General features: G+C 38.3%; 3 protein-coding genes across 3 annotated transcripts in view; 2 read left to right on the forward strand and 1 right to left on the reverse strand.

Moving 5' to 3' along the window:
• The first annotated feature begins 2,019 nt into the window (after window positions 1-2,019).
• Window positions 2,020-5,092, forward strand: glyctk (glycerate kinase). Its single transcript, XM_057338034.1, has 5 exons — window positions 2,020-2,232; window positions 2,995-3,405; window positions 3,567-3,718; window positions 3,928-4,103; window positions 4,223-5,092. Exons 2-5 carry the CDS (start codon window positions 3,041-3,043, stop codon window positions 5,090-5,092), a joined length of 1,563 nt encoding a protein of 520 aa, XP_057194017.1. The 5' UTR covers window positions 2,020-2,232; window positions 2,995-3,040.
• Window positions 5,093-5,264: 172 nt separating this feature from the next.
• Window positions 5,265-6,792, reverse strand: tcta (T cell leukemia translocation altered). Its single transcript, XM_057338035.1, has 3 exons — window positions 6,434-6,792; window positions 6,259-6,313; window positions 5,265-5,692 (listed from the first exon to the last, which is right to left on the reverse strand). The coding sequence occupies exons 1-3, from the start codon at window positions 6,642-6,644 to the stop codon at window positions 5,650-5,652; spliced, it is 309 nt and encodes a 102-aa protein (XP_057194018.1). The 5' UTR covers window positions 6,645-6,792; the 3' UTR covers window positions 5,265-5,649.
• A 3,478-nt stretch (window positions 6,793-10,270) lies between these two features.
• si:ch73-361p23.3 (tumor necrosis factor receptor superfamily member 10C) overlaps window positions 10,271-13,783 on the forward strand; it is a 7,760-nt gene continuing 4,247 nt past the window's right edge. The window contains exons 1-3 of the mRNA XM_057338301.1: window positions 10,271-10,399; window positions 10,518-10,628; window positions 12,701-12,832. Coding sequence (XP_057194284.1) covers window positions 10,315-10,399; window positions 10,518-10,628; window positions 12,701-12,832 — 328 coding nt within the window. The 5' untranslated portion in view covers window positions 10,271-10,314. The remainder of the gene's footprint in view (window positions 10,400-10,517; window positions 10,629-12,700; window positions 12,833-13,783) is intronic.

The raw sequence follows: 13,783 nt of genomic DNA on the forward strand, positions 1-13,783 counted from the left end.
TTCAGGGTTGCTAATTCGGTTTCCATCTTCTCCAGTTACCATTATTTCCCCTATCGGCTTAAATGAAAAAGTGAGAAGATCTAATTGCACACAGTAAAGTGATACATCTTAGTCACTTACTGAAAGTGAGAGTTCAGTCACCTCAGAGTTGCGCTTGTACCCTGTACTGATTTCAGATACCCCCCCTGGTCATGCAAATTATATTCTTTATTGCTGAGCATTCATAAATCGCGGCCTTTTTTGGCATTCGCTGGAAGTCACCTGCCGTCTCTACGCTATCTGTACAATTTTCTTTCCAGTCCATCATATTCTTATTGGGTTACTCTCAGGTCTTCCCCGCGTTCACGATGTCATTGTGTTTTTATTCAGACAACTGCAAGTCTTGAATTGCACTTTACATTACAGCTCAAGGAAAGGTACAAAAATATAAGGTCTGTATATAAAATCTAAAAACATCTTACATGATCAACATTATTTTATTAATTAATAATTCATTAACTATTATTCTAACTCTTGTTAATGACCAAAAGATGTTGTCACTAATGGAAAATGTCCAAATCCAAGCCCTTTATAAAATAACAGAGCATATGATTGCCACAAGGACAAATAACAAAAGGCATTTGAGGTTACTGTTCACACAGAGGGTCACTAGCACTGCAGAATGGAAATACCAGCCAGCGTTGTGACCTCTTCCCATCTGCTAGCTGCAGTCACCTGAGAATTACGTCGCTTTCTGTACATCAATTATCCATGACAACACAAAAAGTGCTGCAATATATAGTACAACAAACACGGTGAACTGCAACGCAAACCAAAGAGAGCAGCGCTGTCAGATAGCTTTGTGTTTATCAAATCTATTTTGACAACTATATAATGTTTTGATGCATGAGGTGCATCATTTTTGCTATATTGGGGTGTTAAATAAAACATCATAAAATACTTCTAGTTATTGTCACACAATAAACACTTTCAAATTAAGTTCTTAATTCTGATTGGAGCCTAAAATCTCAGCTTTGAAAAATTGGTGACATTTTGTCTAAAGTAATGAACTGTAATGTATTAAAATGTCCCCAATGAAACAATGGCCATATTCTTGAGCTTTGCCCTGTGCCATTCACAATGAAAATGAATTTTAGTTCTAAATAAGGGGTTGTGTTATTACTTGTATTATTACTCTTCTTTCACTGCTCCTCCCTAATGGGTGTGAGTAACAGATGTAGCTGTGAGACTCTGATTACAGAAGGGATGATGTCATGCATAGTATGATGCTTTCACCTATACTTTGTTGGTACCACAAATAGGCTTGTGAAGTGTGACTACAGTTGTGCGTACGTTAGTGTGAGTTTAGTTAGTGTTGGTGTGTTTCAAGAGCATGTTTTCATGCCTCTGTTGACTGCTGAATACCGCCTCCTCCTGGTGAACTATAACTAGAGAAGAAAACGTGTCTACTCTCAGTGAATTCATATTGCGTTCTATCGTTATTTTTATTGTAGTTTTAAACGTATAAAGTTACGTGTTTCCCCTATATTATTGAATTTATCTTTTTAATACAAAATAAATAAAATGAAACAAAAAATTATATAGATCGCTGTGCCATTCCATTATTTGTTGCACTATTTGTTCCACTGTAGCCTCGGAACGAAAATACTTATAAACTATTATACTTGTTAGTTTACAAATTTTATCCATTAAAATAAAAATAACAATATATACAAAATTATATTAAAAAACAATAAAAACTGAGTTCGACCATATCTTTGGCTCGACTTGCGGCGGAAAGCACCCCCTGTCGGAGGACACCTTCGCGTCTCCGCACTCTCTTTTGAAAGGATCTTTTATTTCAATTTCCTGGCTTGTTGTGATATATTGGAAACACTTGTACACTTTGAAATATTTAGGTTTAAGTCTATTACATATTAAACAAAACTCGTAAACGGCAAATATTTTTGTAACTTCCCAGTAGACACAAACTCTGTGATTGGTCCATCCTGACCACCAGCTGATTAATGTTTGCACGTGACCACACCAACTTTGAACTGCTTTAGCAGCGGTTTGGACAATAATTACTAAAATACAATGGCAAATACTGACCAAGCGATTGCAAAGCGTTCACATAAACAATATATGAATAACAAAATAAGAAACGGAGGCAAAACTCTCGTCGTCCAATGACCAAATAGTTGAATAACAACGCGTGACTGTCAGCAGACCGGAGAGATGGACACAACACAGGTAGTGTTAACGTTAACTGTTAACTTAAACGACATTCTGTCAGTGGTGACGATAGACGTTTATATAAGCGTTGTTTATTTGGTCCATTACTGACCCTTAAACTAGACCCTAACGTTAGTCAGCATTTAAGCACAGCCCTTTGAACCTTCCTGTTTTGGGATTGACCCTTCGTGAATCCACAAACCAAAAACAAAATGTCTGTGCCCTATGGTCAAGCTTTAGTCAATCATTACTCATTCTGTACACAGCTCTAGTGTAATGCACGTCAGATAGCGCGTGCAGGATTGTTGTGCAAAAGTGTTGTAGGCAGTGTGCTGGTAAGTTAAAATATAATATAAAGTGTTGAGGTGTTATTTGAACAGAGAATGCTATTTTACATTGATTAATTTTCTGTTTTTACGTATATTTGCATTAAATCATGTCTTTGCATTGACTTCCATCAAAGTTAGTTTCGGCTACTTTGAAAAGTTTTTAGACTCTTATTTGTATGTTTTGTGAGAGGCGTCCGGAGTACTTTAATGATATTAACAACATTTATATTTAGGTAATGTGTTAAATAATATGACGTTTATGTCATAATACTAATACAACACTAATATACATTTATTATTTATTACCCAATATATCTGTCATGCTGATAAATTAATATTAGGAATATTGTCTTGTAACTCAAACAACAACAAATTCACAACCAATATTTATCAATCATTGGGGATGAAAACCTGTGTAATTGATTATTAATAAATGTTTTTTTACCCACAGGAACTGTGTGGCTGTTCTCCTTTGGTGTGGATAGTTTAATCTGTTTATGGCTCAGATTCTCGCCCTCTCTCGCCCTCTTCACCTGTGGCGTCCACCGTGGATGGGGTTAGCTTCATTACACTCTCGCAGTATGTCATCATTAGAGAAGCGAGCCCGAGCCGTGTTTTCTGCAGCGGTTGAAAGTGTGCAGCCAGACATAGTGGTCCGGAGGGGCCTGAAGCGAGATGGGAACAAATTACTAGTGGGTGATCAAAGTTTCACACTTAGCAATAATCTCTATGTGGTGGGCTTTGGTAAAGCAGTCCTGGGGATGGCGGCAGAGACGGAAAGAATTGTTGGGGATCATCTAGTTAAAGGAGTGGTCAGTGTGCCTCAAGGTATCCAGAATACACTACGGAATCATGGGAAACAGTAAGTATTTTTGCGTTGATGTTTAATATTGATCTTTTTTATGTGCGATTGTTGAACAAAGATTTTTCTACCTTTTATGACACCATGCATGTTCATTCAGGTTGCACAAAGTTCCATGTGGAAGTCACTAAGAAACTGTTGTGTAACTATGTCTTTTTCAGGAGGATGCTGCTTGAGGACAGCAGTAAAATTACAGTAATGGAAGGAGCAAAGCACAATTTACCAGATGAAAATGCCCAGAGGTCAGCTGAGTGTATTCAAGAACTGACCAGCGGCCTGACCGAGAAAGATCTGCTTCTTGTGCTCATCTCTGGTACTGTGACTCATCCATAAATCTATAAAATCATTTCAGATGATTCCTATCATCATATTCTTTTATAAATTCCACAACTTTTATAATCATGCAGGGTCTTCCTGTGCAAAATAATCAGTTGCTCTTTTTAAAGTACTATTTACGATATATGTTGAAAAACCGCAATAGAAATGTTTGACATTTCATCTTTGTACTATACACATATATAGGTGGCGGCTCTGCTCTTTTACCTGCTCCAGCTCCACCCATGTCCTTACAGGAGAAACAGGATGTGACACGGCGTCTTGCAGCGGCAGGCGCCACAATACAGGAGTTAAATACAGTCCGACGGGGCCTGTCCTTTTTAAAGGGTGGAGGCCTTGCCCAATGTGCCTACCCAGCCCAGGTAACACTATGATTTAAAGTACATAAAATAATAAAGATCCAGTGAAATTGATTTAATGTGTAGCATGACCCTGTGATGCTAAATATTTACTTTAACACTGAAATTATATCTTCTCTAAGGTGGTGGCTTTGATTTTATCAGATGTCATTGGAGATCCCCTGGATTTGATAGCCAGCGGTCCAACGGTTAGAAGTGAGACACGGCCAGAGGAGGTCTGGGCTATCTTTGATCGTTATAAACTCTCTGATTCTCTACCTTCTTCTGTGAAAGAGGTGCTTAGTAAAACCGTCCAGCTGCAAGAACAGCCACAAGAGTTCAAAGATCACGTTTTAAACATTGTGATTGGCTCAAACACTACTGCTCTTGAGTGTGCCAGCCACAGGGCCTGTGAGTTAGGGCTCCGGCCTGTGATTCTGTCCCCAGCGGTGTGTGGTGACGTCCGCTCTGTTGCACGACTCTATGGTCTGCTCTCGCGTTTTGCATGCTCCCCAGGGAAGGAACCTCCTCCAGAGCTTGCTGCACAGATCCTCCAAATGGGACCAGAGGTTGGGGTTGAAAGCTGGGACTTATGTCGTACATTGACCGTACTGGAAAAGGAGAGGAAGGAAGGCTGGGGTGCTACCTGTCTGCTGGCTGGAGGAGAACCCACTGTGCAGCTGACAGGAAGGGGCAGGGGAGGAAGAAACCAGGAGCTGGCCCTGCAGGTGGGCCTTGAGCTTTGTGGTGAATTGAGGAGTGGTGCAGTATTCCTCAGTGGAGGAACCGATGGCCAGGACGGTCCCACTGATGCTGCTGGTGCAGTCACTGATGGGGAACTGATGGATGAGACCAATACTCAAGGTCTGGACGTTGATAGCACGCTTACAAATAATGATTCATTCACGTTTTTCTCACAGCTCTCTGAAGGGCGACGGTTACTCATGCCTGGACTGACAGGCACCAATGTGATGGATGTGCATGTTATGCTGCTGCCTCCACCAGCTCTTTGATTCTAGATAGATTTGTGTGGTAATTTTGGAGGGATAAACTGTGGTTGTTTTTATAAGGCAGTCAATTGGAAATGTATTTTTTAATTATTGGAAAATGTATGAATTAAATGTAAATCCTATTAAACAGATACAAACACACATAACTAAACACAAATAGTTTTTATTTGATTTACTGCAAAAACCGAGCAGTCGACACCTGAAAGCATACTTGATGTCTTAAATCTGTATAGTATGATTTTCTTACATCACCAAAATCCGATCTGATTTCTACAAACAGACCAACTGATTAAACATTTGGGACCATTGTTTTGTCAAGCAACTTTATGTTGTCATTTGATTTCTACACACTCTTAGAATTCAAATCGTGCTTCCAAAACAATTAAAAAGCCAGAGCTAGATGTCATGTTCCATTAACACTTTTTTTCATGACACAGCTACAGTCTGCATGAGTTCGAGCACATGTACATGCATTTTGACCTCAAGTACCACAGTCTGTCACAGACACAGCACATCACAGGTATCAAGGTAGTTTGTGCTCTCAGTACAGTCACTGTACATCACTCACGGTGGGTTTTCATTCCATCACCAGCTGCACTCTCCCTAGAACAAACAGAAAAGAAGTGATGGTAAAAATCATAGTTGATACTACTTTTAGTTTTTCCACACTTTAAATGTAAGGTCAAATAAAGTGTATTGCATTTTGGGATACAAAATAATACCCACCATTGTATATTAAACATTTGCAAATGTTGTTAACCACCTTGAATTATAACACACAACATTTGTAGTGAACTGAAACCGACAAGCCATAATGCTGATAAACTGTATATGCAAAATATAAATAAACACAATCTTTCCTATAAATTAAAGCAAAGGACAGTTATTTTCCAATGTGCATACCCGATGACTCTGCTGAAAAGAAAGCAACAACAACAGAAACCATTACATGAATTCTGGTTACAATGGACATTGCGTTTGTTGTAATGGAAAATATAATGATATCTGTAGGTCTCTATTGGTAATTAATTTGTTGTCTATTAAAGCACCATCAAATCGAACATGAATCTAAAACATTTCGTAATGGTTTCAAGGGTACACAGCTGATGTTATTTGTATTGGAAACCATTAGAATCTGATTTTTTTTAGCAGGGGTTGGTGTCACTTACCATCCTCCCATGTGAGGGGCTGTGTCAGGGGTCCCACCATTCTGTCCTCCAGTACCTAAGAAATATCTATATTTACTATTTAATTAACAACTTAATCAAATTAGACCGAGTCACACAAGCAGCGTTTCCTTACTCCGCACAATCCATTTGCACCTGCCGAAGAGTCTATACTCACCCTGTCTGTAGTACATATCGTTGACAGTGTTCCCGTACACTTTCCACGCAAAGTGGATCGCTATGAGACTCAGGATAAGCCAGCTGAACAGTATTTTAAACACTGCCACTCTCATGTCGTTGGCCAGCCAGTCGTCCACAAACTCAGACAGAAAGGACACCAGACTGTCAACCATCCGAGAGACGAATTCAAAATCCCACGTTTCCTCCATACTGCAGTTTGGTATCTCACATGGTCGGGGCAAATTTCAAATTACACACCTAAAAGAGATTGAGGAAACATATATTTTAGCCTTCATCTTTGAAGTAAACAAAGCTGAGCCGCGGTCTTCTTCTCAGAGCTAACTGTAAGCTCGAACGTACTTGTGAGACATCATCGCCATCTGTCGGTCTGGAGGAAGGGCTTTCTGTATACTAAAAGCCAAATATTGTAAACTATACAAATTCATCCAACTAGAAATTGTCATATGACATCTAGATTTTAATATCTAGCTTTTAACAACTTTGCAGCGCAAATAACACATATTTTGTACATGGACCTACCCAGAACAAAATATTTACTCAGAAGATCAAGATACATGCAGTAGCCTAAAGTGGGAACTGTTTTTAAAGTCCCCATGAAATCAAAATTGAATTTTTGATTTTTATTACGAGTATGCTAGCCTTAAGGATATCTGTAAAATTAGTGTGCTCCAAAACATTCAACATGACAACACTCGCATTAAGAAGATATACCGTGATAGCACACAAACATCTGGTAAACGTCTATTTAATGTCTGCATTTACATCTGCAAGACATAGTTTACTCATGTGCAATACGTCTATGAGACGTCTGCTGTCAGATGTCATATGGACATGTATAAGAAGTCTGTAAGATGTTTATGGTTTAGAATGGATGTAAAACTGCTCTTTCTAAGATGTTTAGCAGATGTTATTATACTGCAGATGTTAGATCCCCTGGGGCCTCTTTTATAGAACGTGTGAACGCACAGATTTGATTGTAAAGCGTGCGTAAGCAAAAATCCACAGCAACGTTCATATTTATAAAAACGGTATTTGACGTGTGAAAGTGTTTAGCGCCACATCAGGGTCTGAGTAGTCTCGCGTTGCCAGACCTTCATACTGAACCCAAGAGGCTATATGACTGACAGGCAAAGCAACCAATCACGTTTCGTTTTGTGCCACGTCATGTTTAGAGACGTGGAAGCGTCCCCGCAGTAACAGACCAGTGTACAGTATATTCACGAAGGTGTAAAAAGTTAACAGCAACAAAATTATTCTAAATTTATGCCGTGAACCCCATATACTTTTAAGAATTAAGCGTTTAGTCGATCGTGATGAATTCCTATAGCAACCGTTGTAAACATCTCCCGGAAATCCTGTGAAATTTAACCAATCAGATGACGACTTCGAACGTGCTGAAGTGTTTACAGAAAAGTGTGCCTTATGCATCAGACGTTTAGCCAACTGTCCGTGGGCATGACGTTTGAGGCTGAGACTAGGGTCTGAGCAGATGTTGTATGCACTTTTGCTTGTCCGAGTGCTGCAGGTTTTTGGAAATATAAGTCATTATTTTTTATAGATTTATAGTTTTCACATCGGTTAGAGAGGTGTAGGCTACACGCGTTTTCTTTGCGTACGTTCGTTCTATGAATCACAAGTATGCACTTTGAGAAATGATCATAAAATCAAATGTTAGACGGTTTCTACGCAACATTTTATAAATGAGGCCCCAGATCTTTAGCAGACGTCTTACAGACGTACCTGTGCTAGCTGGGTAAGCATTCAAAACTTACGTCTCTCATTTCTGTCAGTATGCAGCAACAATTTTTATATCATTGTGCACTTTAGCTTCTCATTTTTGCAGGCTGTGAGGTTAACCAAGCACTATAACCTATTTTCAAAAGGGGAGGGGTCTTTAAATTTTTTTCTTAAATGACATGCATTAATGATACATGCACGATTAGTAAAAGTGAATATTAAGAAAGTGAAATATCAAAACTGATTTAATCATTTTTGATTTCATGTTAACTTTGAAGTAAATTAAAATGGAAGTTTTGAGCCTTAAAGTGATTAAAATTCAAACGTGTATGACTTACTTTCTTCTGCAGAACACAAGAGAATATATTTTGAAGAATGTTGGTAACCGAACAATGGCGGTTTCCATTCACTTCTATTATATAGACACAAAACCAATGCAAGCAAATGGGTGAACAATCACCTTAAGGTTATTTAGGAGCCTTCAAAAAAACCTTTTACAAAACATAAGTCTACAATTTTGATGAGATCTTTCTGCACTTCAGCTTCTCATAAATGTTCTTGTCCAATCAAATGCTATCACGAATCTACAGTTCTGCCCCTATATATTAAACCAATGTCAGTGCACTTAGGATGTTAATGTCACCTATAAATAGATAGCATTCTTTCATTTTAGCTGATAAAAAGACAGAAATTACATCGATGAACAAAAACAGGTCAACCAAGAGTCATTATTCCAACTCACGTGTCTCCCCCCACCACCACCTTTTCATTTTCTATTTTTACCTTCAAAGCTGAGTAAGATGTCTAATAAATAGCATCATTTTGTTTTTGAGGTTTGGGGGAAACACCCAATTAAGCAAATAAAATTGATCTTCACTTTAGTCCAACTTTCTTTAATTTTTTACTCTGTATTTATTTCATATCACTCTACACATTTTTATTGTGTTTGACATCCGGAAAAGGTTTAAGATAAAATCTGCACTATGTCATGGGAGCTCTGCACCATTTTCTGCAAAAAGAACAAAGATAAGTTGCAGTTGTTTTTTGCTTTGCACGGTCTATTTCTTAGTTTACTGGAACATATTTAAATGTTCTTGTTAATGTTGTTTATTGTGTTAGATATGTCCAAATTATAACAATTCTTTTATTAACTTCTGATAAAGAGTAACGGAAAAACACGTCAGCCACATATTGTATAACCTACAATTTTTCCCCATGTGCAGATCACTCATTGAACACAAACCTCAATGCCTTTGAGCTGGTGCAGTGTGTGTGTGTGTGTGTGTGTGTCAGATCTTACCTGTTCTTATACATAAGAGTAGAATTTCCTATGCAAAACATCTAGTCATTAGTGAGTCATTAGAATAGAGATTGTTTTAAGCGAGTGTTATCATTTAAATAATATATCAATAAAATTAGTAAATAAATTAAACAATCACAAGCTGAAGAAAGTATGAGAAACTTGTCCATCAGTCAATATTTCATAGATAAACTGATGAATTGCAGGTCTATAAGCCGCATAAGGTTTAAAAATCTGATTGTTGATACTCAAGGCAGAAACACAAGGAAGGCAGTAGGTGTTTACAGTTAATGATTGCCTTGTGTGGGGGGGTGTGTAGGGTGGTCATATTCATGTTTCACACTGTTCATATACATTACCCTGGGCTATAATTTACACTTTATACCACTGGCATAATCTATCATAATTTATCATCGACTTTTAACCCAGGATTATAAAACATTGCTTAACCCTGGATTAGAGAAAAGATTAATGTTTTTTACATTTAACTTGTTTTTTGTAAAACGTGTCATAGAATAAAGGGATTCTAAAATCAGACAGTGAGGTGGATTTCTATTCATAGTGTTGAACATTTTGTGAACTCACCCAACCCTTTACAATCTCATTTAATTTTTAAGACGTATTTTTGAATGTCGAAAACCTTACCATAAATGTATGATCCAACTGTTTCCACAGTTATTGATGGAAACCTGTTACTGTCAATATGGGGGAGGAAATGTGCTACCGTAAATGTCACATTATTTTGGGGTATAGGTTTCAGTCTCTTTTTCCTTTCAGGGTAACACACTGTTCCAACACTATACTCAGGTATTACTGCTGTTATGTTTCGGCACATCGAAATCCTCTCAGCTCTTTTCTGTTTGCTGTTACTTTACCATAATGTGAATACCAAACTATGTCCAGCAGGTATGTATGATTTAATGGTAATAATACAAATACTAAATAGCTGAATTTAGAATCTGCTGTCATCATCGAAAAATAGAGTGGTTTTACATTTACTAATAAAAGTGGATGTTACTTGCAGGTCAGAGGAAAATTTACGGTCAAGATAAGTGTGAGGACTGTCCAAAGGAACAATACAGTACTAATAAGGGAGAGGAGATTGTCTGTCTTCATTGTAGCAAATGTAAAGAAGGTAAGTGTTGCAGAACTTAAACTATGCAACACCTTATGAAATATGTACTGTAACACTTTACAATAAGGTTATATTTGTTATGTAAGGAATAATTGACGACGGGCCGTTCAATTATCGAAAGTTAATGCAATCGCGGAGTGGCCGTTACACCTCGGGTGTGCATTAACTTTCGATAATTGAAAGGACCGGAGTCAATTATTCCGCTTATACTACGGTCACAACACCACAAGACGTTGTTCCGATACCACAAGACGTTGTTACGATGTTTTATCTCAAGACATTTGTATGGTATTTGTCCCGGAATGCACTTGCTGGTAGGACTAATTTCTTACGCATCTCATCTGAAGGCGTTGCTTGAGCCTGCATATGCAGTTTTCCGAGAGCGAGAGGAAGACAGACAGTGCACGTGCACACGCGTTTGCTTCACTGAGAGTGAAAAGACAAGTATCTATATATGATTTGTTTTCGTCGTATTTAACACCCCTGTCGTATAAGAAAAGTATTAAGAGAAAAAAGTGACACGGAGGTTTCTGCGCCAGCTGCGGTTCTCGCAGTGGCATAGAAAGCTTCCTGCTGTGTGTTTTAAGTCCCGTTTACCCATTCCACAGACGAATTTAAGATGTTGTTTTTGTTATTTTTGTGCTTCGTGTTTTGTCTTTAACCCGCTGATTGTGTCATGTAGTTTGCCGTTACCTTTGATATGCTTTAGTTTTTCGTCTGAACAGTCCTGTACAGTGCTCTCGCCATTGTTGTTCAAATGTTCATGCTGTCCATAAATATTAATAGTTATTTCTTCTCAGACAATGGAATTTGCCTGTCACTTTGTCTGTTGTTAGATACGTATTCACTGGTGGACAGTAGGCTACATTTAAGTTAAACTTGGCGAAGTGATATGGAACTGTAAGGGTCTGATCAGACAGAACGCGTCTTTTGCTGTGAGACGCGCCTCTTTTGAATTGTTTTTAGTTGGCAGAGAGCGTTTTGCGCTTTGCTTATGCGCGCCGGGCGCCTCGCGTTTCTGCCGCCTGCGGGTACAATCACACAGAACGCGCTTTTCATGTTCGAAAACGCGAGGCGCGCCGCGCTGCTCTTTTGGTGACTCTTTGAAAAGAGCAACGCGCAGCGTTTTTTTTTGTATGTTGCTAGGTAACCCGAAACAGCCTCAACAAGTTTCTCCTCCATGTCTCCAAGCGTTCCGAGCATTGCGACAAGGGAAGCCCCGCCTCTCCACTCATTCGATTGGACAATGGAAAAAAGCACAATGACGTCAAGCGCTTTTCTGCTCAGAGTTGACAAGTTCAAGTAGTTTTTTCAACTTCGGGCGCTCAGAGCGCTCTGCCTAAAACGCGAGGCGCCCGGCGCGCATAAGCAGCGCGCAAAACGCTCCCTGCCAACTGAAAACAATTAAAAAGTGGCGCGTCTGACAGCAAAAGACGCGTTCTGTCTGATCAGACCCTAATGCGGTCAGCAGACCTGGAACACCTTCATGGTGTGCATTTACCGAAAGTTAATGCATACCCATAGAACGTTTGTCAGCCAATCAGATTGAAGCATTCAACAGCCCCGTGGTATAAAATTTGTTAATTATTTAATATATTTTTTTATTAAAGGTCATATCTGTTAACATTAATGAAAGCAAAATGAACTAACATGAACAAACAATAAACAATTGTATTTGCATTAACTAACAACAACGAATAAGACATTATATTGCTTTTTGTAAGTTCATGGTTAATAATGCAGTAACTGATATAACTGAATGGCGACCCACTGCTCTGCGTGTTCCCCGACTTGCATACGTGTTCTCTATTCACCGGATGGGTTGACCTCAAAGGTCACGCTCAAAGTATGGGCTATCAAACCTTGCCAAATACGTCACTTTTACTTTCACGAATTGTTTGATTGTTCAGTTTAGTCAGAGCAACTGCAAAATTGTTTCTTTAAAAAAAAAAGATAAAGTGCACTACATGCTTGATCACTAAATTGGTTTAAGGGGTTCTTGACTGAGTAATGCAGGAAATGACCACATATTTAATTCTACATTAAAAATGCAATGACAATGTGTTTTTCAGGTAGTGAGATAGATGTAAAATGCAATCCAACCAGAGACACTCGCTGCAGATGTAAACCAGGCTATACACCTGTAGATATGCTCAAACAAACATTTTGCATTTGTGAAGTAGGTTATGGACTGGAACATGCAGGTAAGTGATCCATATTTTACCCCTAAGAACCCAGACAAATGTTCTACTTACAGGAAAATTATGGGAGACACAGAGCAAATGGACCAGATAAAATTAACAGCCTGATTTGAAATACATGTCACCACAGTGTTTATGTAACTAGTTTTCTATCAATTAGTTTCAAGAAATGTTGTCAAAACACGTTTTTTTCTACCATCATTATAAAATTATATGTTGTGCTATAATTTTGCTATGATGACATGTATTGGAGTGTGATTTTCAATTTAAACTGTCAGGATGAATTGAATTTAAATTACACATTACACCCTATCCCCGCATTTTGAGCAAGCAACGTAACATTTATTTATTATATAAAACACTGCATATAAAACAGTCACAATTGTTTTTCAATATTCAAATTGTACCGATCGAGGTCAAACATTGCATTGAAGTACTCACCTCTGTACCATCACCCGCATAGTGCATGCTGATACTGCAGATGAACACACAACAAAGGCATACAGATGGATAGCTTCAAGACCTAGCCCTCAATGCTGACTATCCTTTAGGTTGATGACATCAAAATACACTATGAAATAAAAACATCAGCTCATTTATGGCATTTAATAGAATATCACAACATACTCTCACAATATAGAATTTTTCTATGGCGAGTGGTATGTTGTGCTGCTGTCATTGCCTTTCAGAGGGGTAATGAGTACCTGAAAATCATACTTAAGTAAAAGTACAGATACCTTGCAGTGAAAATTACTCCATTACAAGTCACCAATTCCAAAACGACTTCAGTAAAAGTCTTCGAGCATCTGATTTTAACAGTACTTGAGTATTTGACTCATACTGAATGTAGGCTCAAAGCAGCACTAGTCCTCAACACTTAAGAGTCTTGTCAGTGAAAAACAAGAAACAGTCGATTCGTGAGGAGAGCAATCGCATTTATTTTCTTAAATCATA

The sequence above is a fragment of the Triplophysa rosa genome, linkage group LG7 (genome assembly GCF_024868665.1).
Source record: "Triplophysa rosa linkage group LG7, Trosa_1v2, whole genome shotgun sequence".
Lineage (NCBI taxonomy): Eukaryota > Metazoa > Chordata > Actinopteri > Cypriniformes > Nemacheilidae > Triplophysa > Triplophysa rosa.